At 42.2% G+C, this 17,386-nt stretch overlaps 1 protein-coding gene across 3 annotated transcripts in view; it reads right to left on the minus strand.

Moving 5' to 3' along the window:
* The window catches only part of AFF2 (ALF transcription elongation factor 2), a 465,346-nt gene that overhangs the window by 305,259 nt on the left and 142,701 nt on the right, over nt 1-17,386 (minus strand). For all 3 annotated transcript variants that reach the window (XM_064482806.1, XM_064482805.1, XM_064482807.1), the window contains exon 2: nt 1,969-2,089. In XM_064482806.1, coding sequence (XP_064338876.1) covers nt 1,969-2,089 — 121 coding nt within the window. The remainder of the gene's footprint in view (nt 1-1,968; nt 2,090-17,386) is intronic.

The following is a 17,386-nucleotide window of genomic DNA, read 5'->3' on the forward strand; positions in this document are numbered from 1 at the left end:
ATTCCCTCCTTTTCAGTTTCCTTTCCGGGCCCCTGCTTTGACCATCTCTTTCACCCCTTAAATGTTGCTACTCCACAAGATTCTGTCTTCATCCCTCTTTTTACTCAGCCATCTGGCTTAGTGATGATATTCATTCTCACAGCTTCCATTGCCACCTACACAATAACACCTAACTTTCTTGACCACGCTCATTAGCTTCCGATCCATATACCCAAAGCCTACTGGATAGCTCTCCCTTGATATCCCCCCTGGCATCTTAAACCCAGAATTTTTTTTTTCCACAGCACCAATCCTGTCGTCCTCCTGAATAACCTGTTAATAACACCAGCCTCCTATCAAGTCAAAAAGGAATCATTCACTCCTATTCCACACTCCCCACATCCAGGCAGACACCCAGTCCCATCGCTACAACTTCCTGGCTCCACTTTAAATCCTGCCTGCCATGAACCACGCCCCTCCTTAGCCAACTACAGTAGCTTCTTTATCTGCCTCTAGTTTCCCTTCTCTCCAACCCACTCTCCACACTTACAATACCATCTCTTCAAATTCTTCGTCTGTCCTGGCCACATCCTGACTTTAAAACTTGCAATGAGTTCTCTTCATGTACAGAGTCCCGTCCAAACTCCTTGGTATGAGGTACAAAGTCTTCAGGAACCTCTCCCCTGCCTCGCTCTTCAGCAGTTCCCATGCAGTCATGTCCTCATTCCTTCGCGATGGTCTCTGCCACTGGACAAGGAATTCCTTGAAGGCAGGGACTATGCCTTATTCTCCTTTGTATGCCAGTCTAAGATGTGGCTAGCACATAGTAGGCCTTCAATAAGTCCTTGTTAAACTGATCTTATCTCTACATGCACACATTCAAAGACAGTATAGAAGTTAAATCAACGGAGATCAGAAAAATGCTTTTTTAAGGATTATACTATTACTGGCAAATTGAAAGCTAGTAGTTTAGGTGACCTAAGTCTCTTGGTCTGACTTACCAAATTGGGAAGGCACCCGAGTGCTTCAATCAAGTGCTGTTTGCTTATTTTGAACAAGGTAGCCAGACTCTGGTCTCACTAGTCACCAATCCTAACAGCTTACTCTCCACGCCATTCGTACCCATGCTGTCCTCATTAAGAACTTTCCTCTTCCAGAAGTCACTGTCCCCTAAATACTGCTCTTCTAAAATCACAACTCTTGAACATTTTCTCTGTTGTTGTTTTACCCCTTACATCATTTTTGTTTCATTACTGAAAATCACACTGTGACTATATTGCAATGGAAACCAACCAGCTGCCAGCAATTCAACAAGATTCTTCCCCCCACCCCCAGCCCAAATAGAAAGTTCAGAGGCAGCCATTGTGAAATCAATACTTGTAGACATAGAAGTATGACCATTATTAGAGCTACATAGTAGCCAGAATACCACTAGAAAATCAACCGAGCTACACTACCCCCTCCGGTTGAGGCAATCACCTAACCCATGATTATTAACCACCAGGAAAAAAATGATTGGCTTTTCCCTTTCTCCTAGAACAGTGATTTTCAAAGAGCACTCAACTACTGAACAGCTGCTAACAACCTAAAATGGAAACAGAAAGCAGTGGCCTTGCAGTGGATGGCACTGATTGGGAGGAGAAACGGACATATCCATTGACATTCTAATTAAGAGGGAAAAAGTGTCAGGGGGCATTCCTTGCTGTAGGTAGTGCTGGGCAGGGGAGAACTCTTTGTTGACAGGAAGTCTCCCAAGTCCCTTTCAGATCTTACTGTGTTTCCCAAAGAAGATGGAATTTGTTTCTAAAGACATCCTCAGAAACTCGCAATTGCCCCCAATACAGCGGATGGATATATTTCATTTGTAAAATATATTCCCTTGGAAATGATTTGGGTGTTTTAAAAATAGATGAAATGTTGATTAGTACACTCAAAAATATATCAAGCCACCATTTTCCAGAAAGATAAATTACATACATATTCAGCTACCTTGTAGGGCTCCCCAAAAAGATCAAAGCCGGAAGAAAAGAGATCGTCTTCTTGCTGCACTTCTTGATTCCTCCGCTCCCATTCCCTTTTCTTAAGTGCACTACGGTCTTGTTCATAGTGACTGATAGGCAAAGAGAAAGACAAAAGGAGGCAAAGATTAATTAGTCACATAAGTCAGTTAGATCTCCCTTGTTATCAAATTGTTATCAATAAGAAGAAAAAAAAATGCAAGTTGAGGCTACCCAAACCGCTTTCGCATAGAGAGCCGCCCTCCTTTTCTCTGTTCCCAAAGGGTTTAGGATCCTGACCAGTTCTTCAGAATCCAGAAGAAGACACTTGCTTATTAGAAATTGCACTCGTGACCACTTAAATATGGCATAATCCTCTTCCCTTGTCCTGACTTGATTACTACAGGCAATGATGACTCTGAAAGTCAGTCCATTGTGCAAAAAAGAACTGAATGCAGGTTGCTTTGTGTTGCCAACCGCCTAGGGCTCAGGATTCACAGATGCCACAAAGCCCTAAGGGGGAAAGGAAGTGTCAAATATGTCCTTGCAGATAAACTGGAATTCTGTCCTGAGTCCCCAGCCAGTGGTAGCCTGTTGTAATGAAATCACAGGAGACTTTAAGAACATATTTGGAAGTCCACAAAAAACCCAAATCCCTCAGTGCCTCCCACTCCTGTTTGTTTTGTGGGGGTTTTGGTTTTCCCACAGTTTGTGTGATCGGCAACTAGAAGTCTTTTGGGGAAACTCTTCACAAAGGAGTCTGCCTTGACCAATAAACTACTACCGATGAAAGGAGGTGTCAAAAGCCTTGCATGACCCTAGGGCACAAATGTTTTATAGACACTATGTAACTCTGACTCTCATCACATTTCAGGCTTTACCACTGGAGGATCAGTACAAAAGCTTCCATACTATATCTAAGATCCTTGGCTTTTTATAGAATGGAATGCTTCCTTATTAAGAAAATAATTATTTTCTTCATCATGCAAGATGGTGCATATTTAAACTATAATCTGCAAGTCTCACAGTAGTGGATTTTATTTGGTTCATTGGGTTTTCCCCCCTGCTTTTGATTGTACTCTTACTCAAAATGAGTACATATATGCTGGCAAAATTGAAATTATATAAATATACATAAAATCCCTGGCAGGTGCTGTATAAATGTTGCTTTCCTTCGCTGTGTTAATACAGGTATCCCCTGCTTTCTAAACGTTCACATTACACCTCTTCACTTTTACGGGAGACCTACATTAGTACCCGTTCTCGCTAATCAAAAGAAATTCAAAGAGGATTTTTGCTTTTACCAAAAAAAGTCATTTCCTTACTAATGTAGGACTTTTGTACAAGCAAGGCGGCATAACGAGAACTTTCAGAGGCGGGGGGCACTTTTCACTTTCATACTGATGTAATATAAAAGTACAGTCGACAGGTCTTGGATACATCCCAAACCTCAATACCTGTGATCGGTAGCCTAGCTTGCTCATGAGTATCGTAACATTAATGTACAAAGCAAGAGCCCAGGGCACGCAATCCCCGTGGCAGCTTAACTAGATACTGACACACGTGGAATTCAAGAGGCCACTACACTAAGCCATCCACCTTTCTCCACGGGGAGACTTGAACTGACAAACACTAAGTGACTTTGATAGCCTTATCTCCTGGATAAACAACACTTCATTTCCTCGTTTAAAAATCATGGCAACATTTACAGGATGCTTAAATGGACATTATCTTTTCATGATGCAAACAATGCTGGACACAGAAGAGCTCACTGGGTCACTTAGGAGTACGCCCAGCAAATGGTTATTACCGTCTGGGAAAATCAAAGACTTTCTACCTAGAGACCAGGCCCCACATCCACATCCCTGCACAGCCAAGAAAGATGTCAAGTCCAGGTACAAGAAGTCAGCCCATCAGTCATAGTCTCAGATGCCATCACCGATATTACGTTTGTTGGCCTCATCTCTCATTCCCAACCACAAGTTGTGATCAGAACCCCAAACAGTCGCCATGTGATGCAATGCCTTTGTGTTGGAGGCTGATGTGGAATCAACCATAACACCTACAGTCTAGGAAGCGTGGAGCACAGGACTCGCCCTCAACACCATACATCGGTGGTGCGTCACGGGAGCCCATCCTCAATTTGTCAAAATGGAAGAACAATGGGGCATCACGGGTGGAGTGGAGGAACGAGTTCAAGCGGTATTTAGAGGGGGTGGGAGACTGGGAGGAGGCTTTGTCGCAGAGAAGGATACTTCATTTCTTTGCCTTCCACAGCAGATGACTCTCCACAGAAAGACAAGAGCCAAAGTCTTGAGCTTCCGAGGAACGTGAGCAAGACGTCAGTTTTCCAGCTCTCTGTTCCTTCCGTGCACCTGACAGCCCGGAATGACAAGCCTGGGGATCACATTTAATTCCCCCACGAGGGGAACCGAACGACTTTGGTCTCTTGGCTTTGCAAACTACCTTCCTCCTCTTCTGTGGGAAAGATAATTAAAACCCCGAAGGAAAGAAAGGAGAAGAAAAAGCAAACATGTCTCGACACGCATGACAGCCCTTTGAGCGGCAGGCCATTGGGTCACTTCCGGTGCTTTCAACCCGGGTTGGATTTCTTAGGAGGCTCTGGGCTGCATTTTGCATCAGTTCATGAAGCTACCAAATTCCAGACGAAAACCTGAATGGCAGACTGAGTGTGCACACGGGTGTTATCTGTTGCAAGAAAACTGCCTGCTGCATTTTTTAACACATATAACAAAGAACGGTTAAATCTCATCTCTCTGGCGAGAATGAATTTAATCCCCATAGAGTTCCACTGCTCTTGGAAGGCAACCAGATCGCTCCAATTTTTTTTTCCCTTTTTTGCTCAGCAGGGCGTTGTACTGAAAGCTTCACACGGCGAGGTATAATGAGGAATGAACTACATGGTGATGAGGCTTTCACAGTGCAGAACGTCACTGATTTCTGACTGAAACCAAAATTACTAATTTGAAGCACCAGCTAATTAAAACCACAGCTATGTATTTAGCCTCTTGTTATACCTACTGCAGTTTATAATTAGGAGGACCTCTTTATCTACTCAATTAAAGTTCTTATGATTCAGGGAGGTTGTGTTTGAACCTGTGAGCCCTGCCGAGGCCACAGGAAAGCATATGTCTGTCCCCTGATGGTCTGATGTGCCTTTACACTTCCGGGCTTGTTTTCCACTGAAAACAAAAAAGGCCCTGCAGCCCAGGAAGAAATGCTCTAACTAGGAATTGGAATTTATCCTCATATTACTCGTCTGCACAACTCACAGTCATCCAGGCTGATGAGGGCAGGGTGACTGGTCCCATCAGTGTGAAAAAACCACTTTCATATTCGGAAGCGGAGCCCAGAAGCACAACTCGAGGACTCTCCACTCTTAGCAAGTTAGGCTGTTCTTCCAACTGTTTTCTATAGGATAGAATGAAATTTGGCACATTATGGTGACACTGAACACTCAAAACCTGGTGGGGAGGGGCAAATTAGGGGTATGAAACTAAGAGATACAACCTGCTATGTATATAGTAGATAAGCAACAAAGATATACTGCACAGCACACAGACTATCGCCAGTATTTTATAATAACTGCAAATGGAGTACAATCTATAAAAAGTTTGAATCACTATGTTGTACACCTGAAACTAACATAATATTGTAAATCAACTATATGTCAATTAAAAAATGCATTTACCCTTCAACCTAAAAAGAAAACAAACGCAATTTACATTTTTTTAATCACTTTAACTATTTAATTAATTTATTTTTAATTGAAGTATGGTCAATTTACAATGTTGTGTTAGTTTCTGGTGCACAGCATAGTGATTCACTTACACATATATATACATTCCTTTTCATATTCTTTTTCAATATAGGTTATTACAAGGTACTGAATATAGTACCCTGTGCTGGACAGTAGGTCCTCGTTGTTTCTCTAGTTTATATACAGTAGTAAGTGTCTGCAAATTCCTTAACTGACCAAAGACCTCTGTATTCTCTCCCTACAGCCTGTCTCTCTGGAATCCCTGCTCCACTGACATCTGCACTAGCTGACAGAAAAAGGACAGAAAGAAGTTCCATTTAACTACACTTAACTCACCAAGGCCTTGAACCACGTTGGTTTGAACTGTGTGTGTCCACTTACACGCAGACTTTTTTCAACAGTAAACGCTACAGTACCACGCAGTCTGCATTGGGTTGAGTCCAAGGTTGCTTGAATCCACTGATAATGAATCGCAGATACGGAGGAACCGCAGGTTGCTGAAGTTGCTGAAGGCTCCACTGTACTCTGTTACTCACTCCAGTGCAAGGCGCGGTGGTGGGAAGCTGCTTTCTGGAATCGGTCTTTTCTATTAGCTCTGATTTTGCCCACCTGTTTCCCTGGCCTCCAATAGCAGAGAAGCTGCTCTCTTAACACAGGAGGAATCTAAGGCCCTCTGGAGACGTGGGGAGCCGTCCCAAGGCCTCGTCACTGCAGTGGCGAAGGAAGATGTGAACCTGTGTCTCTTCCATCTTCAAGTTCAAGTGATTTCTTTTCCTCATCTTCTCCTTCTCTCAGACATTCTCCTATTCTCCCATATGCTCCTATCAGGTCCCTTAAACCTCATCTTGTATTCAGGTAACTCCCATTTTCATCATTAGAAGCCATAGGTGCATTCATGGGAAGATAAAATCCAGGGCACCTGCAGACTCACTGAAATCAAGAAAGTTCAATTACGCCATGTTCATTAGCTCACAGCGGTAGGACACCCAGGCTGACCGTGCAGGCTAGTCTTTTAGAAGAGAGACTGTGAGAGCAGGAGAGTATGGCCGTCCTCTAGTTCTGGTCCCTTCATTTTCCAGATGAGGAAACAGAGCTCAGAAATGTAATGGTCTGTGGCAGAGCTAGGAGGCAAGAACCCAGGATTCCAGTTCCCAAACTAGCTCTCTTCCTAATACCCCAGGGTTTGTCCCTTCTGACTGCTTTTGTCCACACTTCCATCACACTCAAGAATAAATATCCGTCTCATTTGCCCTCCGTTGGTCAACTTTCCCTAGCATTGTATTTTATTAGAAATTGCCAGTAGGGAAAAACTTCAGGAATTTAATTTGGATTCAAGTATAGAAAAACCATTAGTTTCCTTACACCAAAATGTACAGAGCCTAAAGGGACTGTAAAAATTAACTACATCTGTGGGAAGAAGCCGAGTGAGTGAGACTGAAAAACCAGTTTAAGTCCATTTGGTTTGTATATTTCATGAAGTTTAATAATCATTGCTTACCTAATTTGGTTGTTTTACAAAACTAGTGGGAGAAACATTAAAAAAAATTGATATTTTAAAATGATGAGTTTGTTTTAAAATACTCCTAATACAGGATTTACTACAGTAATGATGTACATGAAGGTAAATAACAGTCTCACTTGTTTTCTAAACCAGCTGGCACTAAAACATCTTTATTTTGGCTAATATTTTTGTAAAGGCATAAAAATACATATTTAATTCACTCAAGGGACAAACATAAGCTATAACTCACTTCTTGTTGTTCTGAATGAGTTTCTGCCTACTATACAATTTGTAGATATTTATACTCACTACATGTTCCAGAGTTCCAAGTGGTACTTTTCTTCAATATCTAGCCCTGTTTTGAATTTGACACTGACCTAGTGTCTATATAATTTCTCTTAGTTGAAAAAACAAAACCTCTGCTATTAAATACCTTCAAAATCACCACCAAGTTAAATAGTTATTTGCTAACATCCACGAGCACTTATTTTATTTCCTAACATCCATGTGCTAAACAAAGTATTCTAAAAAGCTAAAAACAGATCATAATGATTTTACACACATAGGGAAGACATAGGAGAACCTTGGATCTGGAGATGTGAACCTGGTGCCTTGAAAAGATGTTTCTAAAATCAGTAGAACCTCTAAGTCATATTCCCACAGCAGGACTCATTGAGACCTCTGCAGGCAACCGCACTCTTCAGCAAATGTACTCTCTTCCCACAGACACTGGCTCTCATTAAAAACAAAAAATCATGATGGGAGTGAAAGGAGAGGAAACACGCAAGGTACTTACTCTCCACATCTGTCAGCTGCCCAACCCAGTCATGCCAATTTCTTTAGGTCTTAGGGAAATGGGCCAGTGCTTATCCTTAGAGTTCCCTTAAATCTGTGCTTTTTCAAACAACGTGTACACCAGTACTTCCAGAAGTCCTGGAGGAAAACAGGTTTAATATTTCCCTTTTGGGGCACTTTGAGGATACCCCATTCCCTCTACTTCTGAAAACAGAAGTAGATTCAGGAACCTTATCAAATCATCCTCCAGTGGCATCAGGCTGACATCCCAAGAACCATTCCTCTTATCTTGTTTTTGTCTCACCTACTCCCCTTTTCTTCTGGTCCCCACCCTGTTTTTAAAATGATTCTAACAACTCTACTGAGATGTAATTCACATACCATTCAATTCACCCATTTCAAGTATACGATCAGAGGTTTTCAGAATATTCACAGAGTTTTGCAACTATCACCATGATATAGTTTTAGAATATTTTCACAACCCCCCCCCAAAAGAAGCCCTGTACCTTTTGGCATCATCCCGCCCCAAATCCTCCCATCCAGCCCAGCCCTAAGCAATGACTAGTCTACTTTCTCTCTGAATAAAGTTGCTCATTCTGGATATTTTGTATACACGAAATGATACAATATGTGATCTTTGATGCCTGACTTCTTTAACTTAGAATGTTTTCAAGGTTCATCCATGTTGTAGCATGGATCAATACTTCATTACTTTTTTTATAGCTGAATAACAGTCCACTGCATGGATATTCCTGGTCCTATGTTACACCATGCTCATTAAGGGGATTCAAATTTGTGAGCTGATAATGATTTAATCAGGATTCTCTCTGTCTCCCATTAGACTTTTCACTCCTTAAGGAAAAGGTCCGTGGCTTCTAAGTCACTTACAGCAAGCTACAGGTCAGCAGAGGAAACCTTCTTGTATATAAACAAACAATGTCAAATACAGATATTGTGAGGAAGAAGCTTAAGAAGTGTTTGGCTTAAGCTTAGGGCAAAATTATTTTGACTAGCCTGCCAAATTCCCCAAAGGACGTAATACCGCGCTATCAAATACCAAATACTCAAGCTGCAAAGATAATTGACTACATCTCGGAATGGTAAAAACCTAGTGAAAACCTAACCTGACACCAACCAAAGAAACAGGTTCTGACACTTCTAAAGAATTTCATAGTGTGTCCAGAAATGATGGAATCCAAATTCTTCCCAACTCTTTCACTTACAAGTCTCTTGATCATTAATAACTCATTTTACATTTCTAAGCCTCAGTTTCCTTATGGGTAAAATGGGAATAACTTATTCTTTCCTTTTCATGTGGCTGGTGTCAAGGTTAAGCACAATAGTGAATGAGGAAGGCTTTTGTAAATTGCTAATGGCTGCTCACATGAGGCCATTGACAGCACCATGATCTAGGTCAACATGATCAGGATTTACCTTCACCCCACAAAGCTCTACTGCACATTAACTCATGTACTCCTCGGCAATATCTGGTAAATTAGCAAGACAGGGATTATTATTTCCATTGAAAGACAGAAAACCGATGCTCAGAAAATAGTTACAGCCTATGAAAGCTGCATTTAGGACACCACTCGCCTGATTCCTAATCCAGAGCTCTTTCAAAAAGTCTGAGACTGCTACAAGACCAGCACATGCCAAAGATATTTACATGCAACTTTCACAAGTTCTCTTCACTCCACAAAAACTATAGCAAAACTTCATCAATTTTGAGATCCAGATTCTTTCTAGTAACAGAGCAGGAGAAAGTATATTTCATTAGCTATCCTTTAAACTCTTTTTCTCTGTAGACTAAAAATGATCTTTGAGACAGTGACACCAAATTCATCAATGTATGGAATTAATTCACAAATTAATATTGAGATGAGGTTTAAAATAATAATATTTTAATTTAAAACATTTCTAAGTATTACCATCTTCTATAATCTGGTTCTCAATTTTGGCTGCACATGGGAATCACTCAGTTAAGATTTTATGAATTCCCATGCTCAGGTCACATGGCAGACCAATTGCAACGGAATCTCCCGGTGGTGGGGAGGGTGTTTTGGGCATCCAGTATAAAATAATTTCTAGTCTTTGCACATGATAAGATCATTCATATAGAAACTTCTTTATTAAACCCATTTGGCCATGCCTAAATCTGATGGACTTAACATGGAGGTAAATCAAGACCCAGGCCCCTTTATGGAACAGATGTGTTCTGTGATGCAGAAATCTACATCAGAAACGCCTAAAGGTGAAGAGCAGTTGTTACAACAATGAATGTGTCATGCAGAACAAGTACAATAACACTAATAGCTAATCTTTGTTGATTTCTTGCTCCCTGACAGGCACTCTTTTAGCCATTTTATGAGTATTAACTTATTTAATCCTCACAAAAACTCTGATGGGTACTTTTATCCTCACTTCGTAGATGAGGCAACCAAGGCGTACAAGACCCAGAGAGGTTAACACGCCCCAAGTGACACAATTAGTAAGTGGTACAAGCAGACCCGCCACTGAGGCTGCCCTACCCAGAGGCCACCCTCTTAGCCAAAAAGAAGATGCTAGTACGTAGAAGAGAAGGGAGGGCCCTGACAGAGCATCACAGCCACACGTTTAAGCTCTGCTCACAGGACGGCACAGGACAGTTGATCCAGGGTGTGTGTCAAAAATCTGAACTCCCTGCAGATTATTTCAGGTTAGAAAGGGACTCTTGGAGCACAGGATAGATTCTTCTCAGAAGAGCAAGGATAGGCAGACACTCAGATGGATACTGATTATCAACACTGTTGTTAAGAGTGCACCAAAATTCCATCTTTTAGAGGATTCCATTTTAATTGGAATGCCACTTCTGTATAGAATGACCATGACTCTGGCAACCCAAAGGTTCCCGTCTGCCTGCAGTACTCAACATATCAATAACTTTCTAGAAGCCTGTTAAAATGTACTTTAAAAGCAGTCTTTCCAGCGAAATTAAATTCTTTTGTCCTTGCACAATGTGACTGTTGGCTAAGAGACAGGATCCAATATCCCGGACTGCTTGAGAGAGATGTCTGTCTCCTCAACAAGTCTTCCTTCCCTCCTCTTCCCGCAACTCAGATTGCACCTTTACCTCCTTAACCTCACGTCAAGCATCCCCTCCTCCAAACACAGGTACCCCGCTACAAGAAGACTCCATTGTGCCATAGATGTCTAAGCATCCCGGAGTTTCTTTTCTGCTTTTGTACCATTTTCTTAGATTGGGTGTCTGATTTCCATTTTTATAGAAAATCATTTAAAAATAACTCTCATTCTGTCCCATTCATTAAAAATGAGACTTCGCTATCACTCTTTCTGGCTCATGGACCAATTGGTAACACAAACTGATGTCTTCCAAGCATCACGCATTCACGGGGGCCAAACAGAGAGAGCTGCAAATAATTGCATGACTTGGAAGCTTTCAAAGACACTTCCCGACAACTAGTAGGGGCCTGGAATAGATAATAACAGAAGCCAAGAGAACACACGCTCACAGACTGAATGCAGCCAGTGTAGTTATTTATATATTTAAGTTTGAATTGGTTCAACACTGAAAACTATAAAAAATCAAAGTGATAGAAAACATTCTCACTTCCCCTCTTGTCAGCCTCTGCCCTGTTTCCCATGGACAGAGGGAACAATTATTATTTTCTTGTTTCTTCTTCCAGCGTTTCTTCACATGCTCTTTAGCGTCAACTTGAAATTATCTCATTTATAATTCTCTCTTTAAACGAATCTGAGTCCATGCTAAATGCTGAGCTTTAAAGAGCTGCTAGATCTAAATTTTGATCTATTTCAAGGAAATGCTAGTACATTTCTCATAATCAGAAACAGTTCCGTGCATCTACGCAAGAGCAGGCAGGGTCCAGCTCTGATTATTCTGATGGCTCAGAAGGACTCTGTGGTTGGTTTGAGTTCTGCCTCGTGGCAGGCAGAGCGCCCTGCTTGGCGCTCTGCTCCTGATGAGCCCTGGGCCAGCCCCCGTGTATGCTGGCCCCATCCCGTGTGCCACGTCCCATACCTGTTGCTTCTGCAGCCAACCTCCACGGAACAGGTCTGGCTTTCCAATTAGGAAAAAGCTGCCTGAAGTATTTCCCCTCCATGCCCATTAAATACCAGGAATTCTTTTCCAAGTCAAAGTCTTAATATAACCTGGCTTCTCATAAATGACACTTTTAAAAGGTGTTTTATTTTCAGTTAGCTCTGAGCAAGACAATTTCAATAAGTACTTAATTTAAAACAATATTTTCTCTGAAATCGCATTCTTAATGACTTTTAAACTAAGGAAATTAATGCCCTTAACAAGCCGTTTATAATTGACAGGCTTAAGCGGACTCTATTTTCATGTCTCGCCAAACCCTTTGATCCGCGTGTGCTCACAAAATCGTGCGCAGGCAAACCCTACCCCCCTAAAGGCTTACTCTTCAGGCCTCTGCCCCTCCACAGCCCATCCACCGCACAGAGCTCCGGCCTGACACACAGCCGCGGGCATGCGATCCGGGCCGCAGCACAGAGCGCCGGGAGCGGCCCACTTCTCCCTGTTGCTTCAGTGAGGTGCCTGAAAAGGCGCCCCCCTGTTTGGGGCTGAAGTGTGCCCCCTCAATGCTCATATGGTGGGGTCCTGACCTCCAGGAGCTCAGAAAGTGACCTTCTTTGGAAGCAGGGTTGTTGCTGATGTAGTTAGGTAAGTTAAGATGAGGTCATACTGGAGTAGGGGACATTGAATGTCCTGGTGTCCTTCTACAAAGGGGAAATTTGAACACAGAGACACGCAGGAGAGCGCTAAGTAAAGATGAAGACAGAGACTGAGGTGATGCTTGTAGAAGTCAAGGAACAGCACAGATTGCCAGGAAACCACCAGAAGGCAGGAGGGAGGCCGGGAACAGATTCTCCCTACAGCCCTCGGAAGGAACCAACCGTGCCCACACCCTGACAGACTTGGAGTGTCCTGAACTGGGAAAGAATGCATCCATGCTGTTTAAGCCTCCCAGTTTGCGGTGCTGGGTTACGGCAGTGCTGACGGGCTCACGCCGCCCCGGACGGCATTTCTGAGCCAGTCCACAATGGAAACGCTGGGTCTCCTCCCGGTGAGAGTGGATAATCATGACCTTAGGAACTATCTTTTTGACTCAACTGACATGCTATCCACCCCTCCCACTTCCATCCCAGCACAACCCTCCTTTGGTTTTCCAAATAGCCCTCATTCCCTCTTTCCTGCTCTGTGAGAGAACCATGGGTATTAAATGAAACTGTCACCAGAATAACACATTTATCTGGAAGAGTGCCAGGCTCAGTGTTCAGCTCTTAATAAATAGTTTTTGACTGAATGAATAAACAAATGACAGGCAAACAGATTACTTTTCTGCCCAAGTTTGGGGACAAATGTTGACAAAGCTATTAAATTAATATATTAATTCATTTGTCTATTCAATCAACAAACATTTATTGGTGCCTGTGTCACACCAGGCACTATGTTTGGTGCTCAGGAAAAAAAATAAGAAAGAGTACGAGCCTTGGAGAAATTCACAGACCAGGAGGGGAGGTAAATCCATTCTAAAAGAATCACGGTGCAGGGGGAGACACACTCTGACCACAGGAACGAAGTGCCCTGGGAACATTCTCAGGTTGGTGGGGGGAGGGAAGCAAAATCAGGCAGCTGTGTTCCAGCTGGGCCTTGAGCAGTGGAAGAGTTCATGTTCTGCACATCAGCTCGTTCAGTGGCACTAAGGACGATCCCACGGGACGAACATGGATGAGTGAACAAGGGACTGAAGACGCAGGCAAGCTCCGTCCCTCGGACTGTCCGTGCTTGGTGCAATTGGTCTCCGACAGTGGTGGGGAAACAGCAAGATTTTCTGCTCTTCAGGGAAGCTGGAAAATGAGAGTTGGGGCTTTGCGAGTGCTTGTATTCAAGGGTCAAACCCTAATTGCACTTGAGATACCGAGTGAGAGGAAGAGCCTCGACAGAGAGAAGCCCGTGAACGGCCAGCTCATGAAGCACAGATGAGATTTCCAAGGGAAGCGTTTATTGTCTCCTGTATTACAGCACATTGTCTCTCAATGTGATTAGTTATCAGTCTCAGTTATCCAAAACTGGTATGAAATAAAGCGTTTACGCAGTTATGCTTCATTGATGTCAGCTAGGGGAGCATGAAAATCTCCATGAAGGTGGGTAATTGATGTGTAAATCAGAGCTCAATCACTCTGTAATAGAAATGGTCCCACTGAAAGCATGCTTGTTGAACACAATCGCGGAGAAGCCAGAGGGAGGGAGGGAGGGAGGGGAGGAGGGCGGGAGAAGATAGAAGGCTTATTTATTAAAAATGATAATAACTGGTAATTTGTGCAATTTTCTCTTCAACAGAGGGCTGCTGTCAGAAATGCTCACAAGCAAGTTATGACCAATAGATCCAGAGAGTTTCCTTCTGTTCTAATGAACTGTTTCTGTTTTATTTAAATGCTCGGAGACCCTGTTGTGGATGTTTCAAAAGCAAATTAAAACAACACCTTCGTCTTTTGAAACATGACATATGTTGATGACATCCGTGATCATAATTTGCTTAACAATGCTCATTCTAGGTATGTTTGCTATTGTTACTAAAATCCTTCCGTCACTGTGCATTTGCTCTCTGAAGACCAGTGAATACAAATGGACAATGCCTTGCGATTTAATATTTTAATATTTCATATTGAAACAAAATGACTTCTTATTGTTGATCAAATAGCAGTTCCTATTTCAATCATCATTCTAATCATTATTGTTATTAGCACTCAAGGTGCCATGAGAGTGTCGAGTGGCAGATTTTTCTTCCCCTTTACTGACCTCACTGAATAAAGAGAAAATTCTCTACAGCAAATACTGCCACAGTAGGTTTAACAGCCAACGTTTTTGCTAATTAATATGAAAAGGAAAGTGCTAGCTTTCAGTTTTTGTCCAGATCTTGTGGAAAATGGATGGGTCAATATGAGAGGCAGGTTCTTCCTAGGGATCTAGTGTGGATCCAGTGGATTTACCCACCAGAGCGTGATCTAGTCCTGAGTCTACGCACGGTGCATGTGCACACCCTCTTCTGCACACAGAAGCATGTACTGTGTGGCAGGATGGAGTGATGGCATCAGTATTGGTTCAAAAGGATGCATGTGCTGATGGCTCGTCTCATCTCTAGTGCTGGCCTGTCATCCAAATGTCTGCACCTTGACAAAATGCCTGTATAAGATGGACTCACAGGGGGTGCTGAGAGAAAGTGAGGGCTGATTAAGGAAAGCTTAGCCTTATCTGTAGTGGTATAATGTTTTGAAGGTGAGTGGAGTCATATATTATCGATGTCATTGCAAAATAAATAAGTGAATGCATTTGGTGCATACCAGGATTTTAAAATTTTGCTGCTCTTTTGAAAATCGACAGACTCTTACATTTGCATGGTACTTGGCACTTCACAGAGCACTTACACAAGTAAGAAGATTTGCAACAACCCTGGGAAATAGGCAGGATGGGCCCTCTGACCTCCCATTTCACAGATGGAGACACTGAGACCCAGAAGGGCTAACCAAGCAATGTTCACTTCGTCGCTCACCTAATGAAGGGTGGGAGGAAGGTGTCTGCATCCAGGAGCAGTCTTTTTCTTACTACAGGGCTCTGTGCTCTAACTGTAAAATGCTAGCTAATTCTATTCTTCCAGAACACAAGAAGCATCACTAAGTGTCAGAGCAAAGGGCCATTATTTTCAGGTCTTTAGAAAATAGCTTTCTATGGGTTATCGTTATTAATGGATTAGCTAATAATACATAAATACGCCTTTGTAGGAAAACATTGAAATAGATGAGACAGACTTTTGGAAGGAGGAGACCATCTAGTGGAAAGACCTTGGAGAGTGATTTCTGCCCCTTAAAGTCTCAGTGACCTTGAGCAAGTCACGGGTCCACTCTGAGCCTCAGTCTCCACACTTAACACACTCAACCTCACCGTCACAGCGTTCTAAGAAACACTTACCCAAAGAGCACACAGCACAGGAGGAGGAGATAAACTGTAATGCATAATCGAAAACTGCACTAATACAGTAACCGCCAGCCAAGTGGAGCACATGCAACATGGCTAGTCTTAACCGAGACGGGCCATAAGTATAAAATACGTATCAGATTTCAAAGGCTTGGTATGAAAATAGTATTAAATACAGAATGGATAATTTAAACAGATTGCATGTTGAAATGATATTTGGCATATACTGAGTTAAATCAAGTGTCATTAAAAGCAACCTCACCTGTTTCTTTTCACTTTTTTAAAAAACTGTGGCGACTAGAAAATTTAAACTCACAAATGTGAATTGTGTTTGTGGCTTCCATTATATTTCTGTTGGGCAGCACTGGCCTAAAAAGAGATTTTTCTCAGTCTAGTTAAGAGTCCACTTAGCTTAAACAATATTGGTTTCAGTGCTCTGCCTCAGGACAACAGAAGACTGTGCTTTTGGGTTCATTGTAACAATCTAACTTATGCAGTCCCGTTCTATTATTTTCCCCCTTCTGGGTTCTCATTTGTTCCCTCCATCTCATTTTCATTTACCCTTGGGCGCATATGCCAGTGTTTGTTTTCATGACTGTGGTATTGTCTAATTGGTGCATTGTTGATCAATAATATGTGAGGTGTTGAGCTCTGTTTGTGTAATATGTTTAATATGCTTCTACCCAATGCACCATATGGAGGCACTGCACTGTATATTATGAGCATATTAATGATAAGACTCAATTGAGTATCACTGGTGCATAGGAAACTAGTAAAACAAAATTATGCTAAGTAGTTGCTGAACATCGTGGTCTCTAATATTTTTAATGAGCATTGCAAACACTGTGCTAGTGTGTGGGTGCCAGCGCATGCCCTGCTCTGAAATCTCAAAAGAACCCGAGTACTATTCCTGGCTTAATGTAAATGTCATTTGACAAGAGGAAGGCATTTTTCAGGTATAGAAACTAGAGAGAGTAAATAATAGAGTGGAACTTAATCTACCAATAACTGTGTCTTTCAGTCGAAACTCTGTGCAGTTTTGAAGTCTTTTATGCTTGTTTTCTTCCCCAGGTGCTTGTAGGAGCTGGGAAGAATTTTGATTAGCATAAGCCACCAGCAGTTTCTTTCTACCTGTTTCACATACATTTCACACATTACTTTCAGAACTCCTCAGTTTACTGATATTTTCTTGGGAAATTGCCAACCAATCTGTAGCAAAATTAAACTGTGCCTTTTAATAGAAAACAATCATTGATAAGCACATACTATTCAAGCCAGATGAATCGGCAGCGTGGAGGATGAAGCGCTCTATCACAGCGACA

Source organism: Camelus dromedarius, chromosome X (assembly GCF_036321535.1).
Source record: "Camelus dromedarius isolate mCamDro1 chromosome X, mCamDro1.pat, whole genome shotgun sequence".
NCBI lineage: Eukaryota > Metazoa > Chordata > Mammalia > Artiodactyla > Camelidae > Camelus > Camelus dromedarius.